Below are 24,122 nucleotides of genomic sequence, written 5' to 3' on the forward strand. Positions count from 1 at the left end.
ATCCCCTGAAGTAGGAAATGGCAACCTACTCCAGTGTTCTTGCCTGGAAAGTTCCATGGGCAGAGGAGCCTGGCGGGCCACAGTCCATGGAGTTGCAAAGAGCTGGACACGACTGAGCACGTACATGCAGATGCTTTGTCCTAAATCAAGAGTCCTCATAGACACAAATCTATTTCTGAGCTCTCTATTTCTTTCCATTGTTCTACTTGTTTATCCTTAAATTAATGCTTAATGTAGCTTTTAAACATGTAGTTTTTAAAATGAATTTTGATATTTTATAAAGCAACTTCTCCCACCCTCTTCAAAAGTGTCTATTTTTTTGTATTGACTATTTTTTAAAATGTTATTATTATTAGTTTTATTTTTTGGCATGTTGGGTCTTTGTTGTGGTGCAGGGGCTCTTCATTGTTGTGTGTGGGCTTTCTCTAGTTAAAGATAGAGGAGGCTGCTCTTCATTGGGGTTCGTGGTCTTCTCCATGAGGTGGCTTCTCTTGTCACAGAGCACAGGTTCTAGAGTGCGAGGGCTCAGGAGCTGTGGTGCACAGGTTTATTTTCTCTGCAGCATGTGGGATCTTAGTTTCCAGACCAGGGATGGAATCCATGATCCCTGCACTGCAAGGCGAATTTTTAACCACTGGACCACCCAGGAAGTCCCTTGACTATTTTTGACCATTTACACTTCAGTTTCTTTTTTTAATACACTAAAGTTTCTTAAGCATCTTTTTCAAATTCCTCAGGAATGTCTGTTAGGATTTTGGTTGAGATTGTATTGAATCTATAAAATGGTTTGGGTAGAACTGACATTTTTATATTGTTTACTCTCCTAATGATATACCTCAAAATTGACCCAGAGCTCTTGAAAATTGTGGCAATTAAGACATATTTCTCATCATAAAGATCTAGTACATCTTTTGTTGAGTTTACTAGTAGGTATTTGTTTTTTTTTTAATGTTCTTTTAATTAAATTAAAATAAATAAATATTAGATTTATTTTTAATGGTTTATGAAATATACAGAAATATAATAAAATTTGTATTGATGTTTTATCTAACAACTTTGCTAAATTCACATAATAATTTATTGCTCATTTCTTTTTAAACTATATGGTTGCAAGGTGGTAGGCTTCTCTGGTGGCTAAGACAGTAAAGAGTCTGCCTGTAATGCAGGTAGACTGGGATTCAATCCCTGGGTCAGGAAGATCTCCTGGAGAAGGAAATGACTACCCACTCCAGTATTCTTGCCTGGAGAACTCCATGGACAGAGTCTAGGGCAGGAGACAGCTGACTGACTCTCACTTTTACAAGGTATGCTAACAATAGTTTCATTTGTTTCTAATCTTTGTACATTTAATTTCCTTTTTTTTTTTTGCCTTCAATTCACTGTCCAGTTTTGCCAATACAATACTGAATTAAAGTAGTAACAGAGATTCTTTCCTTGAACATTATTTCAAGGGGTAATGATTACTTGTTAGATACTCTCTATCAGGTTGAAAAGGTCTCTTGTTTTCTTAATATGCTGTGAGTTTACACATGAAAAGATGCTCAACATCACTCATTATCAGAGAAATGCAAATCAAAACCACAATGAGGTACCATTATACACCAGTCAGGATGGCTGCTATCCAAAAGTCTACAAGCAATAAATGCTGGAGAGGGTGTGGAGAAAAGGGAACCCTCTTACACTGTTGGTGGGAATGCAAATTAGTACAGCCACTATGGAAAACAGTGTGGAGATTCCTTAAAAAGCTGGAAATAGATCTGCCATATGACCCAGCAATACCACTTCTAGGCATACACACTGAGGAAACCAGATCTGAAAGAGACACGTGCACCCCAATGTTCATCGCAGCACTGTTTATAATAGCCAGGTCATGGAAGCAACCTAGATGCCCATCAGCAGACGAATGGATGAGGAAGCTGTGGTACATATACACCATGGAATATTACTCAGCCATCAAAAAGAATTCATTTGAATCAGTTCTAATGAGATGGGTGAAACTGGAACCCATTATACAGAGCGAAGTAATAAAATATGAGTTGTTGTTCTGAAAGATAGGCTACCAGATACTTGTCCAGCAAAGATGAGTCTATTCAAGATGAGCAAAGAATTGCATTTTAGGATTTGCAACTATGGCAAGTCATGTGCAAGTCCCCACAGGCATGGAAGAGAGATTGATTTTTATAGCAAGGAAAAGGAAGTTGGAAGGGCTCCAGTAAACAAAGAGTCCATGGCTTTTCATTGGCTGAGTTCAATTGCCAGAAAAGTTTTTCTTCTTCCTGCTGGGCTCTGCTGTGGCCACAGAATGTGAGAGCTCCCCCTTCTGGTTTCCCAGCTCTATTTAACTGAGGCTTCTGTTTATTAATTTTTTACAAATTATATATCACTGGTATATTTGAACATAAATAGATATTACTATCTAAATATATAAAGAGAAATATGTTTACACAGTCTTCATAATACATTACTTTTTCGTTATTGTTCAGTTGCTAAGTTGTGTCCAACTCTTTGCGACCAAATGGACTGTACCACACCAGGCTCCTCTGTCCTCCACTATCTCCCAGAGTTAGCTCAAATTCACATCCACTGAGTTGGTGATGCTGTCTAACCATCTCATCCTCTTCTACCTCCTTCTCCTTTTGCCTTCAATCTCTCCTAGCATCAGAGTCTTTTCCAATGAGTTGACTGTTCGCATCGGTGGTCAAAGTGTTGGAGCTTCAGAATCAGTTCTTCCAATGAATATTAAGAGTTGATTTCCTTTAGGATTGACTGGTTTGATCTCCTTGCAGTCCAAGGGGTTCTCAAGTGTCATTTCCAGTACCACACTTCACAAGCATCAGTTCTTCCGTACTCAGCCCTTTTTACATTTGTACATGCCTACTGGAAAAACCATAGCTTTATCTAGATGGATCTTTGTTGGCAAAGTGATGTCTTTGCTTTTTAATATGCTGTCTAGGTTTGTCATAGCTGAATTATAGCTTATATTTGTCATAGAGAGGAAGACCAGGTCGTTATTAGAGAATTAAAACATCCAGCTGCACCCTCCCTCCAGGGAATGGAGGCCAGCAGAATGGATTCAATTATTCATAGTCGCTGATTTCATCAATCATGCCTTTGTAGGAAAGCTCTGTAAAAAACTCTAAATGACAGAGTTTGAGAGCTTCCTGGATGATAAACCCTGGAAGTATTGGGAGGATGACATACCTGGAGAGGGATATCCGCATACCCACCGTACCTTGCATTGCATTTCTTCCATTTGATTGTCCCTGAGTTATATCCTTTACCAGTAAGTATATATCTGTAAATATACCAGTATATACCAGTAAATCTGAGTAAAGTGATTTTCCCAAATTTGGGGAGTCATTCTAGTAAATTATCGAAAGTGAGGAGAGGGTCCAGGGAAACCCTGATTTCAGTTCAGTTGCTCAGTCATGTTCGATTCCTTGCAACCCCATGGACTGCAGCACCTCAGGCCTCCCTGTCCATCACCAACTCCCAGAGCTTACTCAAACTCATGTCCATTGAGTCAGTGATGCCATCCAACCATCTCATCCTCTGTCATCCCCTTCTCCTGCCTTCAATCTTTCCCATCATCAGGGTCTTTTCCAATGAGTCAGCTTTTCGTATCAGGTGGCCAAAGTATTGGAGTATCAGCTTCAGCATTAGTCCTTTCAATGAATATTCAGGTCTGATTTCCTTTAGGATTGACTGGTTGGATCTCCTTGCTGTCCAAGGGACTCTCAAGAGTCTTTTCCAACACCACAGTTCAAAAGCATCAATTCAAAAGCTTTCTTTATGGTCCAACTCTCACATCCAGACATGACTACTGGAAAACCACAGCTTTGACTAGACAGACCTTTGTTGGCAAAGTAATATCTCTGCTTTTTAATATGCTGTCTAGGTTGGTCATAGCTTTTCTTCCAAGGAGTAAGTGTCTTCCATTTCATGGCTGCAGTCACCATCTGCAGTGATTTTGGAGCCCAGAAAAATAAAGTCTGTCACTGTTTCCACTGTTTCCCCATCTATTTTCCATGAAGTGTTGGGACCAGATGCCATGATCTTAGTTTTCTGAATGTTGAGTTTTAAGCCAACTTTTTCACTCTCCTCTTTTACTTTCATCAAAAGACTCTTTACTTCTTCACTTTCTGCCATAAAGGTGGTGTCATCTGCATATCTGAGGTTATTGATATTTCTCCCGGCAATCTTGATTCCAGTTTGTGTTTCATCCAGCCCAGCATTTTGCATGATGTACTCTGCATAGAAGTTAAATAAGCAGGGTGACAATATGTAGCCTTGGTGTATTCCTTTCCCAATTTGGAAGCAGTCTGTTATTCCATGTCCAATTCTAACTGTTGCTTCTTGACCTGCATACAGATTTCTCAGGAGACAGGTAAGGTGGTCTGATATTCCCATCTGTTTAAGAATTTTCCACAGTTTGTTGTCATCCACACAGTCAAAGTCTTCAGCATAGTCAATAAAGCAAAAGTAGATGTTTTTCTGGAACTCCTGCTTTTTCGATGATCCAGCAGAGGTTGGCATTGTTGATCTCTGGTTCCTCTGCCTTTTCTGAAACCAGCTTGAACATCTGGAAATTCATGATTCACATACTCTTGAAGCCTAGCTTGGAGAATTTTGAACATTGCTTTGCTAGTGTGTGAGATGAATGCAATTGTGTGGTAGTTTGAACATTTTTGGCATTGCCTTTCTTTGGGATTGGAATGAAAACTGACCTTTTCCAGTCCTGTGGCCACTGCTGAGTTTTCCAAATTTGCTGGCATATTGTGTGCAGCACTTTCACAGCATCATCTTTTAGGATTTGAAATAGCTCAACTGGAATTCCATCACCTCCACTAGCTTTGTTTATAGTGATGCTTCCTAAGGCCCACTTGACTTCATGTCTGGCTCTAGGTGAGTGATCACACCATTGTGGTTATCTGGGTCCTGAAGATCTTTTTTGTATAGTTCTGTGTATTCTTGCCACCTCTTCTTAATATCTTCTGCTTCTGTTATGGTCCATACCATTTCTGTCCTTTACTGTGCCCATCTTTGCATGAAATGTTCCCTTGGTATCTCTAATTTTCTTGAAGAGATCTCTAGTCTTTCCCATTCTATTGTTTTCCTCTATTTCTTTGCAGTGATCACTGAGGAAGCCTTTCTTATCTCTCCTTGCTGTTCTTTGGAACTCTGCATTCAAATGGGTATATCTTTCCTTTTCTTCTTTGCCTTTAGCTTCTCTTTTCCCCTGATTTATAGTTAACCAATTAGTAGATGGATGCCCCCAGGCTGGAATTTACAATGGGTCCCTGAAGTAGGGGAAGTGTTGTGAAACTGGACCTTTAAATGGTGAAGAGCTGGGAGTTGGTGTCAGAACTGAATTGAACTGTTGAACACTAAATTGATCTCTGGAGAATCACAGACCCCCTAGACACAAGAGGCCTTCAAATCAGAAACTCAAGTCTACCTGCAGAGATACTAGCCCTTCTTGACAAAATGAATGTTAATAGTGTTAGTTTCTTTTTTTTACAATTGGCTTGATAGTCCATTATCATCTTACCAGTTCTCAAGTGCTTTATGAGAAATATGAGACTACAGACAGAAAAAGAGAAGGCAATGTGACCATGAAGGCAAAGATTACAGTGATGCAAGCCACAAACCAAGGAAAGCCAGAAGCCCCAGAAACTGGATAAAGCAAGAAACAGATTCTCCCCTAGAGGCCCCACTTGATTTTGTCCAATGAAACTGACTTTGGACTTCTGGTCTCTAGAACCTATGAGAGACTAAAGGTTTGCTCTTTTACGTCATCAGCTGTGTGGTAACTTTTTACAGCTGCCAAAGGAAACTAATACAGATTTTAGTCCCTAAAAGCAGGGTGCTACTATAACAAATACCTAAAAATACTGATGTGGCTTTGGAATTGGTAAATGGGTTGAGGCTGGAATAATTTTGAAATACATGATGGGAAAGGTCTAGAATGCTTTGAATTAACTATTGGTAAGAATATGATATTCAAGGATGCTTCTGGTAAAAAATCAGAAGGATATAAGGAATATGTTATAGAAAATAGAAAAGGAAGTTTGTGACTCCTTTTTGGCATCACTCCAACCTCTAGCTTCCATCTCCTCTGTCTTCTATAGCAAAATCTCCATCTGCTTTCCTCTTAAGAATACATGTGATCATATTTAGGCCCACCCAGATAATCCAGGATGATCCTTTCATCTCAAAATCCTTTACTTAATCACATCAGCAAAATCTTTGCTGATAAAATATATAAAATAACATTTACCAGTTCCAGGGATTAAAATATGATATCTTTGGATGCTATTATTTAGACTACCACAGAGTTTGGATTTGGGATCAGAACACACTTGAATGTGAGTCCCAGTTTGACATTGATCTGTAACTTAGGAAAATTAACTACTTCTACTCTGTATTCATATCCATATTTATAAAATGGAGAAAATATTAACCTTATGGTTATATTGGTGATGATTAAGAAAATCTGTATAAATATTCCTGATACAAAGTAAGAAGGGAGTCAGTGCATATTAATTCTCCTTCATACTTTGTTCTTTCCCCTCTCTCTTTTTTTTCCTTTATCTCCCATCTCTCTTTATCCCTCCCCTCCCCATTCTATCTCTGGGATCATATTCCTCCTAGCATCTCTCATTTCTACTGACTTGTCTTCCTGAGGCTATTCAGGGAGTAGACAGAGTTGGCCCTGAGATCAGTTGAGAAGTGCAGGAACCTACCAGCTAGTGTTGAACAGTTGTAAGTAAGAAACAAATGGGAAGAACTTCCTTGGTGGTACAGTGGTTATGTTAGGGGAAGCACACTGACTGAAACCGCCCACCCTGGCCAGGCACCATAGTAACTATTTGCATGAGTTTTATGACAGGAGATCCTGATAAGGAATACGGAACTAATAAGCCACCACCAGCCGGAAGAGTTCGGGAAAAGTCGAGAAGAGACCCTGCCTGTCCGTCCACTTCCCAGAATCCCTCTCGCTAGCATCCATCTTGGCTGAGTGATGCGTGCGCCACTAGTAAAGACTCTGAATTAGAATGATTGGCCAAAGCCACCCGGAAACTAATCCCATCACCATAAAACCCAAGACTGCGAGCCACGCGGTGGAGCAGTTCTCCTGGATTCCCTTACCCTCCTGCTCTCCACCTGGGTGCCCTTCCCAATAAAATCTCTTGCTTTGTCAGCATGTGTCTCCTCGGACAATTCATTTCCGAGTGTTAGACAAGAGCCCAGTTTCAGGCCCTGGAAGGGGTCCCCCTTCCTGCAACAGTTAGGACTCCTCATTTCCACTGCAGGGGGCACAGATTCTCAGATCCCACCCATGGGCTAGGTGAGGCAAAAAAAAAAAAAAATCAAATGGGAGAAGTCAAGCTTGGCCCACTTCTTTCAGTTGCCCCTCACTTGACCAACCATGGTCCACTGAAAGAAGCTTTCCCAAGTCAGAATTTTCAGTCACTCCAGTTTCTGGGCCTGTGCCTTTCCATACATGAATAAGGAAACTGCAGTACTTGAACACTAAAATTTTAAGAGTTTTCTGTATCAATAGTCCCACTCCCCAGTCTTCTCAAGGTGAAAATTGGTCAAATTAGATGACCAAGAGAACTGAATCTCCTAAAAGATGAGACTATTAAATGTGAAAGAGCATGAAGGCAATCATCTTTTAGTCCAAACCCCTACCCCCAGGTTAACTGTTGGATTGTGGTTTGCAGTATTGATGAGATGGGCATATTCTTTCCTCCTGTGGGAGTAACAAGGCCTGTCACAGAAGCTTTGGGACTACGCCTGTGGGGATGTCTGATTCTGAGGCCAAAGGAGTTGCTTGGCTCCTGTGGGTGCTCTGGGGTCTCGGATGCCCATGGCTGTGCATGGATGCAGTGGCAACTCCCTGGTACATTAAGGTAGAAATAATGGACTTGGGCCTTGCCTGGGAAAGTACACATTCTTCTTTACACATTATCCCTTTTGTTTCACCAGACCCTAGAATTATTTCTTGGAGCAGATGAGGTAGAAATTTTGACAATAGGGGCAGAGCCTACAGAAGTACTTTGCTTCAGGGCCAGCTGCCTTAACGAAGACTCAGGATTAGGGCCATAGCCAGCCTGAATCCAAGGTGTCCTCAAGGATAGAGCAATAGTAGACACAAATATGGATAAAAGTGTAACAAAAAGGGAAGTATAGCATACCATCATTCATCTTGTTACCAAGTTCAAGCTCATACTGCTCATCACACAGCAGGCCAAACCATAAAGAAATAAGGTGTTGGAACAAGGAACAGAGACTTTATTTAGAAAGTCTGCAAACCAAGAAGATGGCAGACTAATGTGCTAAAGAACTCCTCTTGCTTGGTTTGAATAAAGCTTCTTTTATGCTACAAAGAGGAAGAAATGGGAGGGAGAGAGGTCAAGAGGTGATGAGTTGTTGCAGACTCCTTGGTGCCTGCCAGGTCTTGGAGGGGACATGGTAATCCTTTGTTTTTGAGTTGTTCAACATAGGGCTGGCCATGTTGCAACTATAAATATTCAACAAAACAGATGTTACTTCCTGTTCTGCAACTCCTTATCTCTATGTGGATGAGTGGTCACCAAGCAAGGGAAAATTATCTTTCTAATGATTAGTAGACCTACAAGCTAAGCAAAAGTTTTAAAGTTTAGGCATGGGAGGCAAAGTTTCTGGAAGGGGACTATCTTCTATACTTCAAGCTACAGCCCACATTCATTTTATGATTAACACGCATACGTACAGAGTTAGCAAGGCTGGGCAGGAGGCAATTAGCTATAGAGTGCTAAGTCTAGAACTTAAAGAAATAGATTCAATATGGAGTCAGGTTTATTCTTCCCTGCTACACACTCAAATTCCCAATATGTGTAGTTAATGAATTTAAAGAAGTCAAAGGAGATTTTTAAAACAGACAAAAACAAATTTGAAGTTAAGCGACTCTCTATTTTTAAATCTTACATTTATCAAGTGAGGAAAGTATGCTTCCCCTATGTAATTTCTACTCTGATAGTGAGGGCAGGATGAGATAGTAGACATGAAAATATTATTTACAATATGAAAGGGATGGTATTACAAAATTATGGCAAATCTGCAATGAGAGTCTATGTCTTTCCTTTGCAAAGCAGAGAAGAAAATCCCTACAGTCCTGAGAGGAAGGCCCATGTACATAGGGAGACAAAGTAAATCAGAAAAATATTTCAGGCAGAATCAAGCATAGGCTTGAATCTCTAAGTTGAGATTCAGGTTAATAAAGTAGTAATTTCATTCTGGAACTAAAATGAAGGCTTGTATGGAAGTAATAAAGCATCTTGTTTCCTTTATGATCAAAGAAACTGAGAATGAAAGAACTTTATGGTGAATGTGGGGTAGACATAAGGCAATGGATGAAACTTGTCAGAAATCAGAGAAAACTCAGTTCTTATCTCTGAACTGAAACTTACTTGCAAGAATTCATTTTCTAGGGCTTCCATAAGGAAGTCCCACAAACTTAGTGGCTTAGAACTATGGAAATGGATGGTTTTACAGTTTTGGAGGCTAGAAGTCTGAACTCACAGGATCATCATGGCCATGCTTCCTCTGAAACCTATAGGGAAGGATGCTTCCTTGCCTCTTCCAGCTTTTGCTAAGCTCAAACATCCCCTGGCTTGTGGCAGCACAACTCCAAGCTCTGTCACCATTCACAGGACATCTTTACAAGGCCAACTTTTTATGAGGACATCAGTCATATTGGATTAGGGGTCCATCCTACTCTAGTTATGACCTCATCTTAACTAATTACATTGGCAGAGATCCTATTTTCAAATAAAGTCACATTCTGAGGTCCTGCAAGGAAGGATTTCAATATATCTTTTGGGGAGAATATAACTCAGCCTGTAACATCCTGTAACCTTGTACAAATCATTTCTTAAGAATTCTATGTCATCTAAACTGCTTCATCCTGACTGGGTCAAAGAAATAGTGGTTGAGACAAATTGATCTGAATCTCTCAGTCTTTTCTGCCCTAGCCCTACATAGGCTATTTGAGAAAGGCAGCAAGACTGACTTTGAGTCCAATTCAAGGCCTGGTCAAGCTCCCCAGAACCCTGATTTGTGACTCAGGCCTCTGAGGTCTTGCTTAATAATTGCACTGCATCATTTTAAATAAAAACATGTAATTCATATATCAAAAAAATCTTTCAAAAATGACCCCAAAGTACTGCCCCTGATTTTACCTAAAAGGTAAAATCAATACCTAAATAGATGGATTTTGAGTGTTGAAGACAGTTCAATCTGCCAGAAACATAACATTTATGGAGGGAAGGGTACACTTGAAAATTTTAACTAATGTCAAATCAGGAAGGGTGAGTGCTCCATGGGAGAATTTAAATATGAAAGTGTAAGAATTAGGGAGGAATCAAATTATTTTTAATATAAGAGTGATGTCAACAAAACAGACCTTTAGAAAAGTCATAGAATAAAAGCTGGGTGTAGAAGAAGAGAGACTGGAAAAGATCTGGGGAGTGTGAGGAGGAGGAACCTTCCTTCCAGCCCTCTTGAATGATTGTGGCTGGACTAATAAAAAAAGCCACCCAAGACAGATTGACAGGAGGAAAAGAAACAGTTTAATTTGTATGCAAGGAGGTCTTACAGAAATGTGTCCTCAGAAGTGGTCAAAGCAGGCAGCTTTTATACTTTTCAGACAAAAACAATAAACTTGTGAGGAATTGACAGGACAAAGAAACTTGGGCTTGGATGCTTAATTAGTGAAAAATCTTAATAGAGTTTGGGCTTGGGGTAGTAAATTAAGGAAGTAACATTTTGGTTTATACAGATTCTCTGCTCTTGCGTCAGTCATTTCTTTCTTTTTTAAAAAGAAATATTCACTTACTTGGCTGTGTTGGGTCTTAGTTGTGGCATGCGGGATCTTTCGTTGTTCTGAGTGGGCTCTCTAGTTCTGGCGTCTAGGCTTAGTTGCCCCACAGCATGTGGGATCTTAGTTCCCCAGCCAGGGATACAACCCAAGTCCTCCACATTAGAAAGCAGATTCTCAGCCTCTGGACCACGTCTGCCTCCTTTCCTTCTGCTCCGTGTGTTCTTCCTTCGATTCTCGTTGTTAAAGGCCAGGACCCGAGGTGCTCAAAAGCTTATGAGGAATATTGGAATAAAACCTGGGCAGTTGGGACTTTAGACCATTTGACTTACTGATAAGATCTGTTCTGAAGTGTCTTCTTACCATTCAGGGGCTAGTTGTTGCAAAAAGAGCAAATGTAAATCACCTCAGACAGTGAAGATTTAGTTGCAACAACTGATGATTCATGTGGAACCAGAGTGAGGACTCTATGGTAAGAGCCAAGAGTTTGCTTTCATTTCACCGTTACTAATCTGTGACCTTTGAGATGTCACTCTCTCTGTGAGCTTCGGTTTTCTCATGCAAAAAGATGAACATATGGAAGAAAAATAGTTGCTTAAATGTTTCAGGCCTTGGGCTGAGTTCTTCATAGTTAGAATCACATTCCATTCTCAAAGCAGCCCTAGGAGGTAAACATTGTTATTACCCTGATTTTACAAATGAGAAAACTAAGGTACAGAGACATTAACTTTTTCTGAGATAAGGAGCTAGTCAATACCCTTATCATAGGTATATATCATAGTCTAAGGTTTAGCCATTTTTTTTTTAATTTTTTTTTTTTTTAGCCATTTTTAAAAATGAGAAGGTGAGAGGCCAAGGAGCTCATGAATGTGTGTAGGCCTGTGTCAAGAGGAGGACACTTTCACATGGCTGCTCCAAATGCCTGAGGACCTGCTTGGCTGGATCCGATATCAGCGAGCAGGCCACAGATTATAAGGTCTTTGAGAAGAAATTTGAGATAACAGAAAGCTTATCTTCCAACAGAGTTCATGAGAATTCAACCCCATCCAGACTTCAGTTTCAGGAGCAGAGAAAGCCTTTTGTGTGAACCTGGAAGAGGCAGGGCAGGTGGAAGGGACTGGATGTAAAAGGGCTTAGAATTAAGAGGAAGAAGGTATCACTTCAATAAACAGGAGAGTTCAGTAAAGCTGAGCTGTCAGGGAAAACCTGGAGGGGAGAAAATAGGAGTGAGGATGGGTGGGAGAAATAACTCTGACTCTTCACCAATTCAAATATTAATGCTTTCCAACAAATTTCAGATTGTTACCTTATTAGGATCTTACTAGAAATAGTTTTATGGAGTAAGTGGGGGTAGAGATGATTATTGACAGCAAATGAAGCTTAGTCAAGCCCAAGGCAACCAAGGAGGATTCTCCTGTTTACATGCTTAGTCTTGTCCGACTCTTTGCGACCCCATGGACTGTAGCCTGCCAGACTCCACTGTCAGTGGAATTTTCCCACCAAGAATACTGGAGTGGGTTGCCATTTCCTTCTCCAGGGAAGTTCCTTAACTCATATTTTAGAGCTTTCTCCCAGATAACTTGCCCTGTGAATGTGTACCCATCATTTGTGTTACTCTTGCATTAACAAGCCCTTCTCCAGGGGAGAAGTTCAAGAGTGTCCGAGACACTCAGGCCCCCACAGCTGGAATTCATAGTTAGAAAATACAGTGTGCTGTGGATTAAGTGATGAAAGTTTGAGGGGACAGGACAAAGGATTAATAGTCACATGGGACAATGCTTTTCAAACTTTAGTTTGCATATAAATTACATGAGAATATTGATTTTAAAAAACAGATTCTGATTCAGTGGTGGTGACTTTACTTCCTGGGTGCAGCGCTGGCACCTGGGAACTGCCAAGCAGTTGGAGAAGGTAGAGGCAGTATTTCAAGTTCCAAAGGGGGAAGCATCCACTTTTACCTGCCAGGATACGGGTGCCAGAACCACCAGTGGGTGGCCTGTCAAGGGGAGGTACTGGGTGCAGCTGAGCCTTCAGGGCTTTTGGTCTGGGGTGGAAGAGTGAGGGGGGGAGGTGAATGTTGGGGAGAGGGAAGAAGAGGAAGGGGGAGGGATCGCAGGGTGGAGGGAGGTTTGCCCGTGTGTTAATGCTTCTCTGTGATTGGAGGATTAATCTTCAAACTGGTCCCTGCCGGGAGCTCAAAAGGGGTTGAGATCCCTGGGGATCTGAGACTTGCCTGGAGCTCCTAGTTCGAGCCATGATCCTGCGGCTCTGGGCCTCCTGTCTTTTCCCACTGTTCCTGGTCGGCTTAGCTCAGCTGACTCCGAAGCAGCAACAGATGAAGGTAAGTGTCCCGCAGGGAACCCAGGTGGGTTCCAGCACTGATGGCGAACTAGGCTGCCAAGGAAGCCAGGAGTTCTCCCTTTTTCTCTCCTAGGAAGGACGAGATTCATCTCCCCAGCCTTTCCTAACTGACACCTGCCATTGCCACTCCTGTTCTCTGAGGCAGAGGCTCTCCTAAACTGCCTGTCTTTACATGGATCATCTTCCCTTAGCCTGATGGGTCACTGGGCAGAAAGTGGAAAAGTGGGTGAAGGACGAAGGCTGCTTTCCCTGTGTTCTGCTTTGCCACTTGCCCCTGGTGGCCGCTGGATAGCCCAGAACCCATCCTGTCCACCCTGGTCTGGAACACTGGGCAATCTTGCAGGTCCGGGAAACAGGGATGTGAAGTAGTAACTGAATGGAGAAGGAGGCTGAACTGGCAGCTCTTGGAGAAGCTGAAACCCTTGGGCAGATGGAAAAAGAAGCTGGTGCTGAAATGTGTCCTAAGGAGTTCCAGAGTTGGGAAAGAGGGGCTTTTTTTTTTTTTTTTTTCACTTTCAGGGAATAATAAAAGGCAAAAGGCAAGGAGAGTTGCTTGCTGGTTTTAATTTCAGGGGAAGTGATCTGGCAAGAGCTCAGATCAGAGTAAGATCTTTGCTTTTAAGTCTTGGTACTGCTCCAGATCACCAAATGCTTCCCCCTACCCCAGGAAAATGTCCACATTTGCTGTCAGTAGCACCCTGTTAAAGATGTGTATATGTGTCTTAGGATGCAAAGTGGCGACTGAAGTAAACGACTTGAAGCAACAAGTTTTAAGTTTAAAATCGGGCATATTCGTTCAAAAACACAGCTTCACTGTGATATTAAGCCAGTTAGATATCTTTTATTGACCCCTTTCTTTCCTCTCTAAAAGTTGGAGAAAACCTATCTTGTAGTGTAGTGATCCCCAGATTTCAACTCACATAAGTATCACCTAGAAAGTTTGTTAAAGCACAGGTTACTGGGTCACACCTCCAAAGCTTCTGATCCAGTAGGTTTTAGTAGAGTCCCAAATTTGCTTTTCTAATTTGTTCTCAGATGATACTTGTGCAGGTCCTCAAACCACCCTTCAAGTGCTCTATTATTGGGTTCATGTGAAGTGTAAAATGGTGTATAGAACATGAATCTATTATAAATGTAATATCAAGACTGGTAGCTGTAGTAAGATCATTTCCCTTCTCTGAAAAAAAAAAAAAAAAAAAAAGCATCCATTGAGGGCCATCCACATCTGTGTCAGCAGCAGCTGCCTGATTGGGTGTGGAATTTCTGCTGTAGAATATTATCTTGTGAGTAAAAGGCTGTGTTTTTAGGGCATCCTGATCTCTTCAAACAGACCTAAGCAAATTGGAGCAGAACTGAAAGCCAAGAAGGAAAGATCGGGCTCTTCCAAGCTGCAGTATTCTTGGGATTCTACATCCCAGTTCACAAGGTGGCATCCATACATGATAAAGACAGCCGGAAGCTGTTGAGGCATTTTAGCATTTTGTTCCAGATCCTGTCGGTTTTTTTCCCTTGCCATGTTTGTAGATAGGAATTCTGTTCCCTTTGCTTCCTATTTTACACAGAGATAAGAAAGAGCATTGAGGATGAATTTTCTAAGTACCAATAAGTCCCTACTGGCAAAGCTTTGGAAAATGCCTCTGGGATCTAGAGGAGGAACAAGTTTGCTGGGCTCTGGGGAAAGGAAACTACAATGTGAGAACATATGGGTGAGAAATTTATGCAAAACATATTTCTTTTATGAGAAACTCTGCCAAAATCTGTTAAAAATATTTGCGAAGAGATAGGATGACTGGAATGGGGTGTTAGGATATGGAAGAGAGGGCAGGTAAACTGTGAATTGTCAATCGGAGGATGACAGTAAATTGTATTAAGATTCAAGGAATGGAAAGATGATTATAAAGTGCTTGTCCCACCACTGCAAAAATGATTTTAAATTAGAAGGTATAAATTCTAGCTGTGGCATTGTTGTTGTTTAGTTGCTAAGTCGTGTCTGACTCTGTGACCTCATGGACTATAGCCCACCAGGCTCCTCTGTCCACGGGACTTCCAAGGCAAGAATATTGGAGTGGGTTGCCATTTTCTTCTCCAGGGGATCTTGCCGATCTTGGGATCGAACCCGAATCTCCTGCTTGGCAGGCAGATTCTTTACCACTGAACCACCTGGAAAGTCCCAGTTGTGGCATTCAGTCAGTTCAATTGCTCAGTCATGTCTGACTCTGCGATCCTATGAATCGCAGCACACCAGGCCTCCCTGTCCATCACCAACTCCTGGAGTTTACCCAAACTCATGTCCATTGAGTTGGTGATGCCATCCAGCCATTTCATCCTCTGTTGTCCCTTTCTCCTCCTGCCCCCAATCCCTCCCAGCATCAGGGTCTTTTCCAATGAGTCAACTCTTCACATGAGATGGCTAAAGTATTGGAGTTTCAGCTTCAGGATCAGTCCTTCCAATGGACACCACATTAGCCATAACTAAAAATATTACTTGGAATATTCTCTTCAGTTCTTAGAGTTCCAAAAAGTTCACAGATGTTAGAGATTATCATTTGCTTTATCATCGCATCGCTATGGTTATTTTTGTTATATTTCAGGTGGATTGCTATAAGGGGGTGACAGGCACCATCTATGAGTATGGAGCCCTCACCCTCAATGGTGAGGAGTATATCCAATTCAAGCAGTATGCGGGCAAGCATGTCCTGTTTGTCAATGTGGCCACCTATTGAGGCTTGACAGCTCAGTATCCAGGTAAGAACTCATGTTTCAACTCTCTTGGAGCTAGCTTTGTCATATGGCCATAGTCTAATTCCAGAAAGTGAGAGTGAAGTTGCTCAGTCATGTCTGACTCTTTGTGATCCCATGGACTGTAGCCTACCAGTCTGTAGGCTGTCCTACAGCCTAAAATCTGTCCATGGGATTTTCCAGGCAAGAATACTGAGTGGGTTGCCATTTCTTTCTCTAGGAGATCTTCCCGACCCAGAGACTAAACCCGGGTCCTCTGCATTGTAGGCAGACACTCTACCTTCTGGAGTTAGGGAAGTCCTAACTCCAGAAGGTTTTGCTAATTTGTTATTGGGAAGAAACAAGCGTCTGGGGGAAGATAGGTGATCATGTGACTTTATCCCCTACATCCTGCCACTGCTCTGCTCCTTAGAAATGTCAGGAGAATTATATTGGGATTTGAGAACTAAGATTCTCCCAGAGATTTAGCAAAGACCACCAGGAATGTATCTGTATTTGAGTTTGTTGCTCAATGTTCTGAGGGAAAACATATACTGTAGGGAACCATGAGGCTTCTCAGTAAGAAGATGTTATTAATAGAAAGGACTTATTTGAGGATCTGAGCTTGTGTTACGTGAGGGGAAGGGTTCAAGGGACTGAAACTTGGTTCTGGATTGGATGCTGTCAGGAAATGAGGAAACGGGTACAGTGAAGTGATTGTTATCTTAATAAATCATATCTACAGAGTAGGAGGAATAAAACAAGGATAAGTAAACAGCAATCACTTAGATTGGTAAGAATACGGTAATACTTGGTCATTTTTGTGATTTGAATAATGTTCATGTTTTGTCTGGTCACTTGTATGATACTGATCTTCTGTGAAATTGTTTATGTTCAAGAGGAGAACAACAAGCTCTAGCTATAACTCCCAGGCCAGAATCTAGCTTTCAGGGGCTAATTTTATCTTTCTCACTGGTAACTTCTGGTAACAAGAGAGAAGATTGACCTTTGAGCCTCTGGAAAAATACCCTTGGGTTCTGCAGGCACTTCCAAATGGCAGAGAAGAGGAAATGTAGTTACTATCTATGCACTCTTTAATTGGAGTGAGGGCTAAGAGGAGATGCCAGCAGATAGAGCTGAGTCTGATTAGGACTGGCTGATGCTGGTCATGAAGTCAATAAATCTGAACTGAAAATGGCTGAAGTTGGAAATAATGGCACAAGTCCAGACAGACACTGGGAAGCTTCCTGGCAGTGGGAAAGAGCAGTTTGGAGTCTGTAGCCTTAAATCAAATGAGTCTTTCAGGGAAATGGCAACATTTATGTCACTGGAACTGACAAAAAGAATGCTCTGGAACTAGACTTGGCATTTCTCTGATCCCCTCTATACTCACAGCTTAGAGCAGCAAAGAGTGGTCCTGGGAGGGTGACTGGAGTGTAACATTGTGTCACCATGGGCAGAGTGGGAGGATGGGGGTAGAATGTCCATATTGTTTGCCATTCCTTAAAACATGTTTTGATCAATCAACTAAGGAAGGCAATGGCATTTAAATCTGACTTCTCTTCAGAATCAAACAGGACCCGCCCCCAACACACACACACACACACACACACACGCGCGCGCGCGCGCACACACACACACACACACACACACACCAATCTAAGCAATCTGTGCTTTTTAAAGAAGGGCTCCTATTGGATGACAAAGTGGAGCCACTTATGGGAACTTCTGCACAAGAAAAATGGCAACTGTTTGGATGTGTTTTTGGAAGTCTGTGTTCTAGCCTTTTCCTCTGTTTCCTCAAACTTTGTGATCTTGAATCTTTCCCTTCATAGTCCTCAGCTTATTTATGTGATAGATACTGCTTTTACTGCTCAAGATAGAGCTACCCATGCTGTTCACCCTCTGCTTACAGAACTGAATGCACTACAGGAGGAGCTGAAGCCTTTCGGTGTAGTTGTATTGGGCTTTCCCTGCAACCAATTTGGAAAACAAGAGCCAGCAAAGAACTCAGAGATCCTTATGGGGCTCAAGTAAGTGCCTGCTTTGGACCCTGCGAGACCATGTTAGAATTTTCCTTCCACATTCCACCTCGAGGCCTCTCATTCTGGAGACTTCTGGGCTGATTGACAGATTAACTGGTTCAAGAACGTCATTTTGATGCCTTGGATTCAGTCATGCCCTGCTGGTAGTGCTCAACAATTCTCTCTACCTTTGAGTTGTTTAATGATAAGACTACAGGAAATCTAATGAAAAAGCAGCACATGAAAAAGGAGAGAACCTAGGAAATAGAAATGAATCAAGAATTTTAACCTTAAAATATTGCTTTCCAATTTTCTTTTTAAATATTTTTATTGGTGTATAGTTGATTTACAATATTGTGTTAATTTCAGATGTATAGCAAAGTGAATCAGTTCCACGTGCACATATATCCACTCTTTTAGATCTTTTCCCCATGTAGGTCACTACAGAGTACTGAATAGAGTTCCCTGTGCTATACAGCAGGTCCTTATTACTTTTCTATTTTATATATAGTAGTGTGCATATCTCAATCCAAATCTCCCAGTTTATCCTTGGTAACCATAACATTGGGCTTCCCGGGTGACTCAGATGGTAAAGAATCTGTCTGCAATGCAGGAGACCTGGGTTTGATCCCTGGGTCAGGAAGACCCCCTAGAGAAGGGAAGGCAACCTGATCCAGTATACTTGCCTGGAAAATTACATGGACAAAGGAGCCTGATGGGCTAGAGTCTATGGGGCCACAATTAGTCTGATAGGACTGAGCACACACAACCATAAGATTCTTTTTCATATCTGTGACTCTATTTGTTTTGTAAATAAGTTTATTTGTACCATTTTCTAAAGATTCAATATATAAGTGATAACATATTTGTTTCTCTCTGTTTGACTTAATTCACTTAATTTACTGTGATAATCTCTAGATCCATCCATGTTGCTGTAAATGGCATTATTTCATTCTTTTTTATGGCTGAGGAATAATATCCTGCTTCCAATTTTCTTGGAATTCTCTATTGGCTCCTTAAAGCATATACATGAAGTCCTGATTCCCAAAGACCGCTCTATCCTCATCTTCCCTGTCTACAACCTCTCTTTATCTCTAATTTCACTTTGTGGCCACATTGTGGTGGCCATTATTATCCACCCTTTTCTTAATTTGAATGGTCTCAGGATTGTTCTGGTTCATTGCAGGTATGTACGTCCAGGTGGTGGCTTTGTTCCCAATTTTCAGCTCTTTGAGAAAGGGGATGTGAATGGAGAAAAAGAACAGAAGGTCTTTACCTTCCTGAAGGTAAGTGAACATAAACCTGGCAAGAATTGGTCAGATAGGTAACAATGCCCTGAAAGCATGGGGCTCAAGTCTAGAATTGAGTTTGGACTTCTTGGAGAGAAATTCTCAGATAAGTTCATGGATAGTGGCAATATTTGTTGTGAAGCTTTAGCTTCAAGTAACAGAAACATATAAATATGATTGCTCTAATATAGACTAACTTTCCTTACTGAATGGTAATGATTCATTTATTCAACATTTATCAAATCTTTTGTTATGTGCAAGAACTGTGCTACACAATGAGTTAACAAATGTTAATAGGGCATAATTTCTTCCTTGAAAGAATTCATATCTAATCAGGGAGACACAGAAATAGGTAATAAAGAGTGTCACAGAGTATTAGAACCATAGAAAACAGAACAGAACAGAACAAAAGGATCCCCTTTTTTTAAGCTAAAGAAACCAAAGCTTTAGAAGTGTTCAGACTTACCAAAAAACAAAACAAAACACAAAAACAGAAGATAGTCTTTCTTTGAAGCACTGTGATATAATCATGGGATTGAGGGAGAAACAGAGAAAGGAATAAACTTTTCTATTTGCTATCATACTAACTCTTGGTTGTTGATGTACTGGTAATGATATATTGAAATGTCTGTGGTTCATTAGGAGCATGTCAATTAGTTAATATACTGAGATACATACTGGTGAGTAGACACTCTAGGGGTGGGGATAAGACGAGACCACACAGAAACAGAAAAAACATCGTTGATTTCTCTCTCTCTGCTCCAGAACTCCTGCCCTCCAACCTCTGATCTTTTGGGCTCATCAAGTCAGCTCTTCTGGGAGCCCATGAAGGTCCATGACATTCGCTGGAACTTTGAGAAGTTTCTAGTGGGGCCTGATGGAGTCCCTGTCATGCGTTGGTACCACCGGGCTTCAGTCAGCACAGTTAAATCAGACATGCTGGAGTATCTGAGGCAGTTCAAAAGCGAATAGGAAGATCCAGACCCTGTCAGAAGTTGCCTCCCATCTGAAGAACATGTTTAAGGATCCCATCTTTGCTTCAGGTCCTTTCCCACCCAGCCTCCACATGACCAAACTATCCTGTACAGCCCAAATGTGTGTGTGTGTGTGTGTGTGTGTGTATGTGTGTGTGTGTGAGAGAGAGAGAGAGAGAAAGAGAGAGAGAAACAATTAAGGAAAAGAAAACCTATCTCCCAACTCTCTAATCTCAAAATATCAAAATTTTTCCACTCCATTCCAAAGGAAAATCATATTATAGATAGGGACTACCCATGTCCCTAAAAACGCAATCCCCAGAAGTCCTGACATCCATCCTTTCCCAATGCTGAAGTTTTAAGAAAAGCAGAAACTGGCAGCAAGACTCTCAGGATCTCCTTAATAGCCTCTTCTCTCCTCCAAGACAGGCATGCGTTAAATTCTTCCTCTCCCTAGTTAGTTTTCATCTAGTTCCCTGATACCCCGAGTTCTCTTGTAGGATCTCTGAAGGCAGAGTGAGAACAGAAATTTCATCTCACATGAGTGGAGGGGCATCTCCATGATGGTGGGTCCCAAAGCCCCTGTGGGCAGGACCCAACCAGAACCTTCCTTGGTGCCTGTCCCTTAGTGCATTCAGGTCATGGCACCTGGGCAGGGATGTTCCTTCATTCGGAATGATGGGTTTCTCTCCTCACCCTTTATAAACTCATCCTTATCGCTGTCTCAAATTAAAAAGAATTCTGCAGCAGCTGGTTTCCCGTGGTGTTTTTCCAGTCCTATATTATGTGTGGAGTCACCACTTCTTCCTCTCACTTCGTTTCTGCTTCCTTAAGTACCTAGCTCACCTAGCTGTTAAGTATTTTGTTTTTCTCATAAGTGCTCTAGACCTTTCGTTGGCTCATCCAAAAACACTGGGTGGGACTGGCTGCACACAGTTGCCGCGACACGAACACAGAACTCTCGGAGTTAGCCCCCGCACTGCCTCATTCAGATCCCCTGGGGAGTCCCTTCTTGAATCTTCTCTCTCTCTCAACAAATAGGCATACATTTTTGTTTACAAAATTAATTTCTGCTCACTATTAAAAATCTAAAAACACATACAAGTAGAAGAAAAGCATACCAAAACCCACTTCTAATCAGAGGAGTCAAGAATATACAGGAAGCCCTATCTAGCCCATGCTGTTTTATAATTAAACTTCAATCTTCATATGAAGACAAATTTGAGAATATCAGAAACAGAAAAGAAAAGATTGTATGAAGAATAAAATAGGTGTTTTTTTCTTTCCCTTTTCACAAATTACTATTAACACAGCTACTTGCACTTTATTTTATTATTATTTTTTTTAATTAGTTGGAGGCTAATTGCTTTACAATATTGTAGTGGTCTTTGTCATACATTGACATGAACCAGCCATGGATTTACACGTATTTCCCATCCCGATCCCCACTACTTGCACTTTAAAAGGGTCTTTTTGTCCTTAAAAAAGTACACGAAATCCAAGTATCAGTGAGTAATGTCAAATATAATCCTGGTTTGTACCTAAATAGATGTGATCCCTGACTTAATCTTTATACAGCAACATGAAAATTGACAGACTAAGCCAGAAATGACCAGGAAAGTGATTCTTAAGACTAAATATTCATAGATGATAGACACACTTGAGAAATGGAAAATATTTTCAAAATATTTGGATGTTCTGTCTTCTTGAACTCAAAATCTAGTAAGAAAAAAAAATTGATTAAAAAAAACAAAGCTGGGGGGGTGGGGGGACTTCCCTGTGGTCCAGTGGCTAAGACTCCATGCTCCCAACACAGGGGGCCCGAGTTCAATCCTTGGTCAGGGAACCAGATCCCACATACTGCAACTGAAGGGCCTACACATTCCCACAAAGATTGAAGATCCTGTGTGCTGCAGTTAAGACCCAGTACAGCCAAAAAAAAAAAAAAGCTGAGGCTTCCCTAGTGGTTCAGTGGTATAAAGAATCCACCTGCCAATGCAGGAGACACAGGTTTGATCCCTGATCCAGGAGGATCTCACATGCCCCCCACATGCCACAGAGCAACTAAGCCAATGCGCCACAGCTATTAAGCCTGTGCTGTAGAGCCCAGGAGCCCACAACTACCAAAGCCTGGGCACCCTAGAGCCCATGTTCCTCAACCACAGAAGCCACAGCAATGAGAAGCCCAGATTCCACAACTAGAGAGTAGCCCCTGCTTGCCACAACTAGAGAAAAGCCCTTGAAGCAACAAAGACCCAGCAGAGCCAAAAATAAACAAAATTATGTATTTTTAAAAAACTGAATGTCCTTGAACATGTCTGACTCTGTGACCCCATGGACTGTAGCCCACCAGTCTCCTCTGTCCATGGAATTTTCCAGGCAAGAATACCACAGTGGGTTGCCATTTCTTACTCCATGGTAACTTCCTGATCCAGAGATCAAACCCACATCTCTTGCATCTCCTGCATTGTCAGGGAGATTCTTTACCACTGAGCCACCTGGGAAGCCTGTCCTTGGTCATAACCCACAGGATTTGAGACACCATACATCCTTTACTAGGCAATAGGGTAATTAGGGAAGTGACAGGATTGCAGAACCAGCTACCAGTGGTATTGAAAAATATGTGCTTCATTTATTAGTTATCTTTAAATCTCTGCAGTTCTTGAGAACCCCCAAGGACCTGAATTGTCCTCAGGAGGGTTCCAAATCTGTCACTATTTTCAAATCAGAATACTCAAGGTGCAGGAAGTGGGTAGAGGATGATGGGATGATACAATGTATAAAATCCTCTCAAGATACTGGTCCAGCCCAAATCAGGAAACTAGTTGGACAAAAGTGGATGCCCCAGGGGAGCAACATCCCATGTTCCACAGTGAAGAACCTAAAATGATAAAGGCGGAGAACTGTGGCTTCAACCTGAGTCTGTTACACTCGAGTGTTTGCTGCTGCTGCTAAGTCGCTTCAGTCATGTCCGACTTTGTGTGACCCCATAGACGGCAGCCCACAGGCTCCTCCGTCCCTGAGATTCTCCAGGCAAGAATACTGGAGTGGTTGCCACTTCCTTCTCCAATGCATGAAAGTGAAAAGTGAAAGTGAAGTCACTCAGTTGTGTCTGACTCTTAGCGACCCCATGGACTGTAGCCTACCAGGCTCCTCCGTCCATGGGATTCTCCAGGCAAGAATACTGGAGAGGGTTGCCATTTCCTTCTCCACTTGAGTGTCTAGGAGGTCTCAATCCTGCCACTGCTCTGTAAAGTCCAGGTGTCATACCCCTTATGCCCTCCAGTGGCTGGCCCGGAAGAGAAAAAAGAGAAGTTGTTCTGGGGATAGCCAAGACCAGAGAAATGAAAAAGAAAAAAAAAAAAAAAAAAATTCCATTGCATTGGGAGATGAGGGCAGGTAAGAGAAGGGTGTGGAAGCAGCAGTCCTGATCAGAATGTTGCTTCTGATGATGATGATGGTAGTCTTTATAAAAAGAGAAGATCAAGAGATACAACTTTCCACTTCTCCCTTCCTCACCAATCCATGTAACAGATCTTAGCCCTGGAGAAAGCCATAGGCAGAAACTTCTGGGACGGGAAGACTGCCCAGAAGTGTCTCAGGAACTCTAGTCTGTTACAGCAGTTAAAACTTGACTGTGACTATCATGGTGATCATCACTCTTATTACTGGCACTACTACTGCTGTGAATTATTTTTTTTTGAACCAGAGGTTCATACAATCTATCATGGAAAGACCTGAGCTAATTGGCTCCAAAACCAGTATTGTCACATGAATCTACTACCCAAACACACCACCCAGCAGGCATCTAGAATCAATAAGGCTCTGCTAATCACAAAACCTTTGAGGAGAGTCCCTGGGGACAGTGTTCTAAAGTCCCAGAGAACCA

The 24,122-nt window shown here is 41.6% G+C and overlaps 2 protein-coding genes across 2 annotated transcripts in view; one reads left to right on the plus strand and one right to left on the minus strand.

Annotated features, from left to right (window-relative positions):
• GPX5 (glutathione peroxidase 5) overlaps positions 1-24,122 on the minus strand; it is a 44,755-nt gene that overhangs the window by 19,092 nt on the left and 1,541 nt on the right. The gene's annotated exons all lie outside the window — the stretch shown is intronic.
• On the plus strand, positions 13,008-20,982 carry GPX6 (glutathione peroxidase 6). Its single transcript, XM_020890425.2, has 5 exons — positions 13,008-13,208; positions 15,820-15,973; positions 17,862-17,979; positions 19,157-19,256; positions 20,025-20,982. The coding sequence occupies exons 1-5, from the start codon at positions 13,122-13,124 to the stop codon at positions 20,229-20,231; spliced, it is 666 nt and encodes a 221-aa protein (XP_020746084.1). The 5' UTR covers positions 13,008-13,121; the 3' UTR covers positions 20,232-20,982.

Source organism: Odocoileus virginianus, chromosome 27 (genome assembly GCF_023699985.2).
Source record: "Odocoileus virginianus isolate 20LAN1187 ecotype Illinois chromosome 27, Ovbor_1.2, whole genome shotgun sequence".
Classification (NCBI taxonomy): Eukaryota; Metazoa; Chordata; class Mammalia; order Artiodactyla; family Cervidae; genus Odocoileus; species Odocoileus virginianus.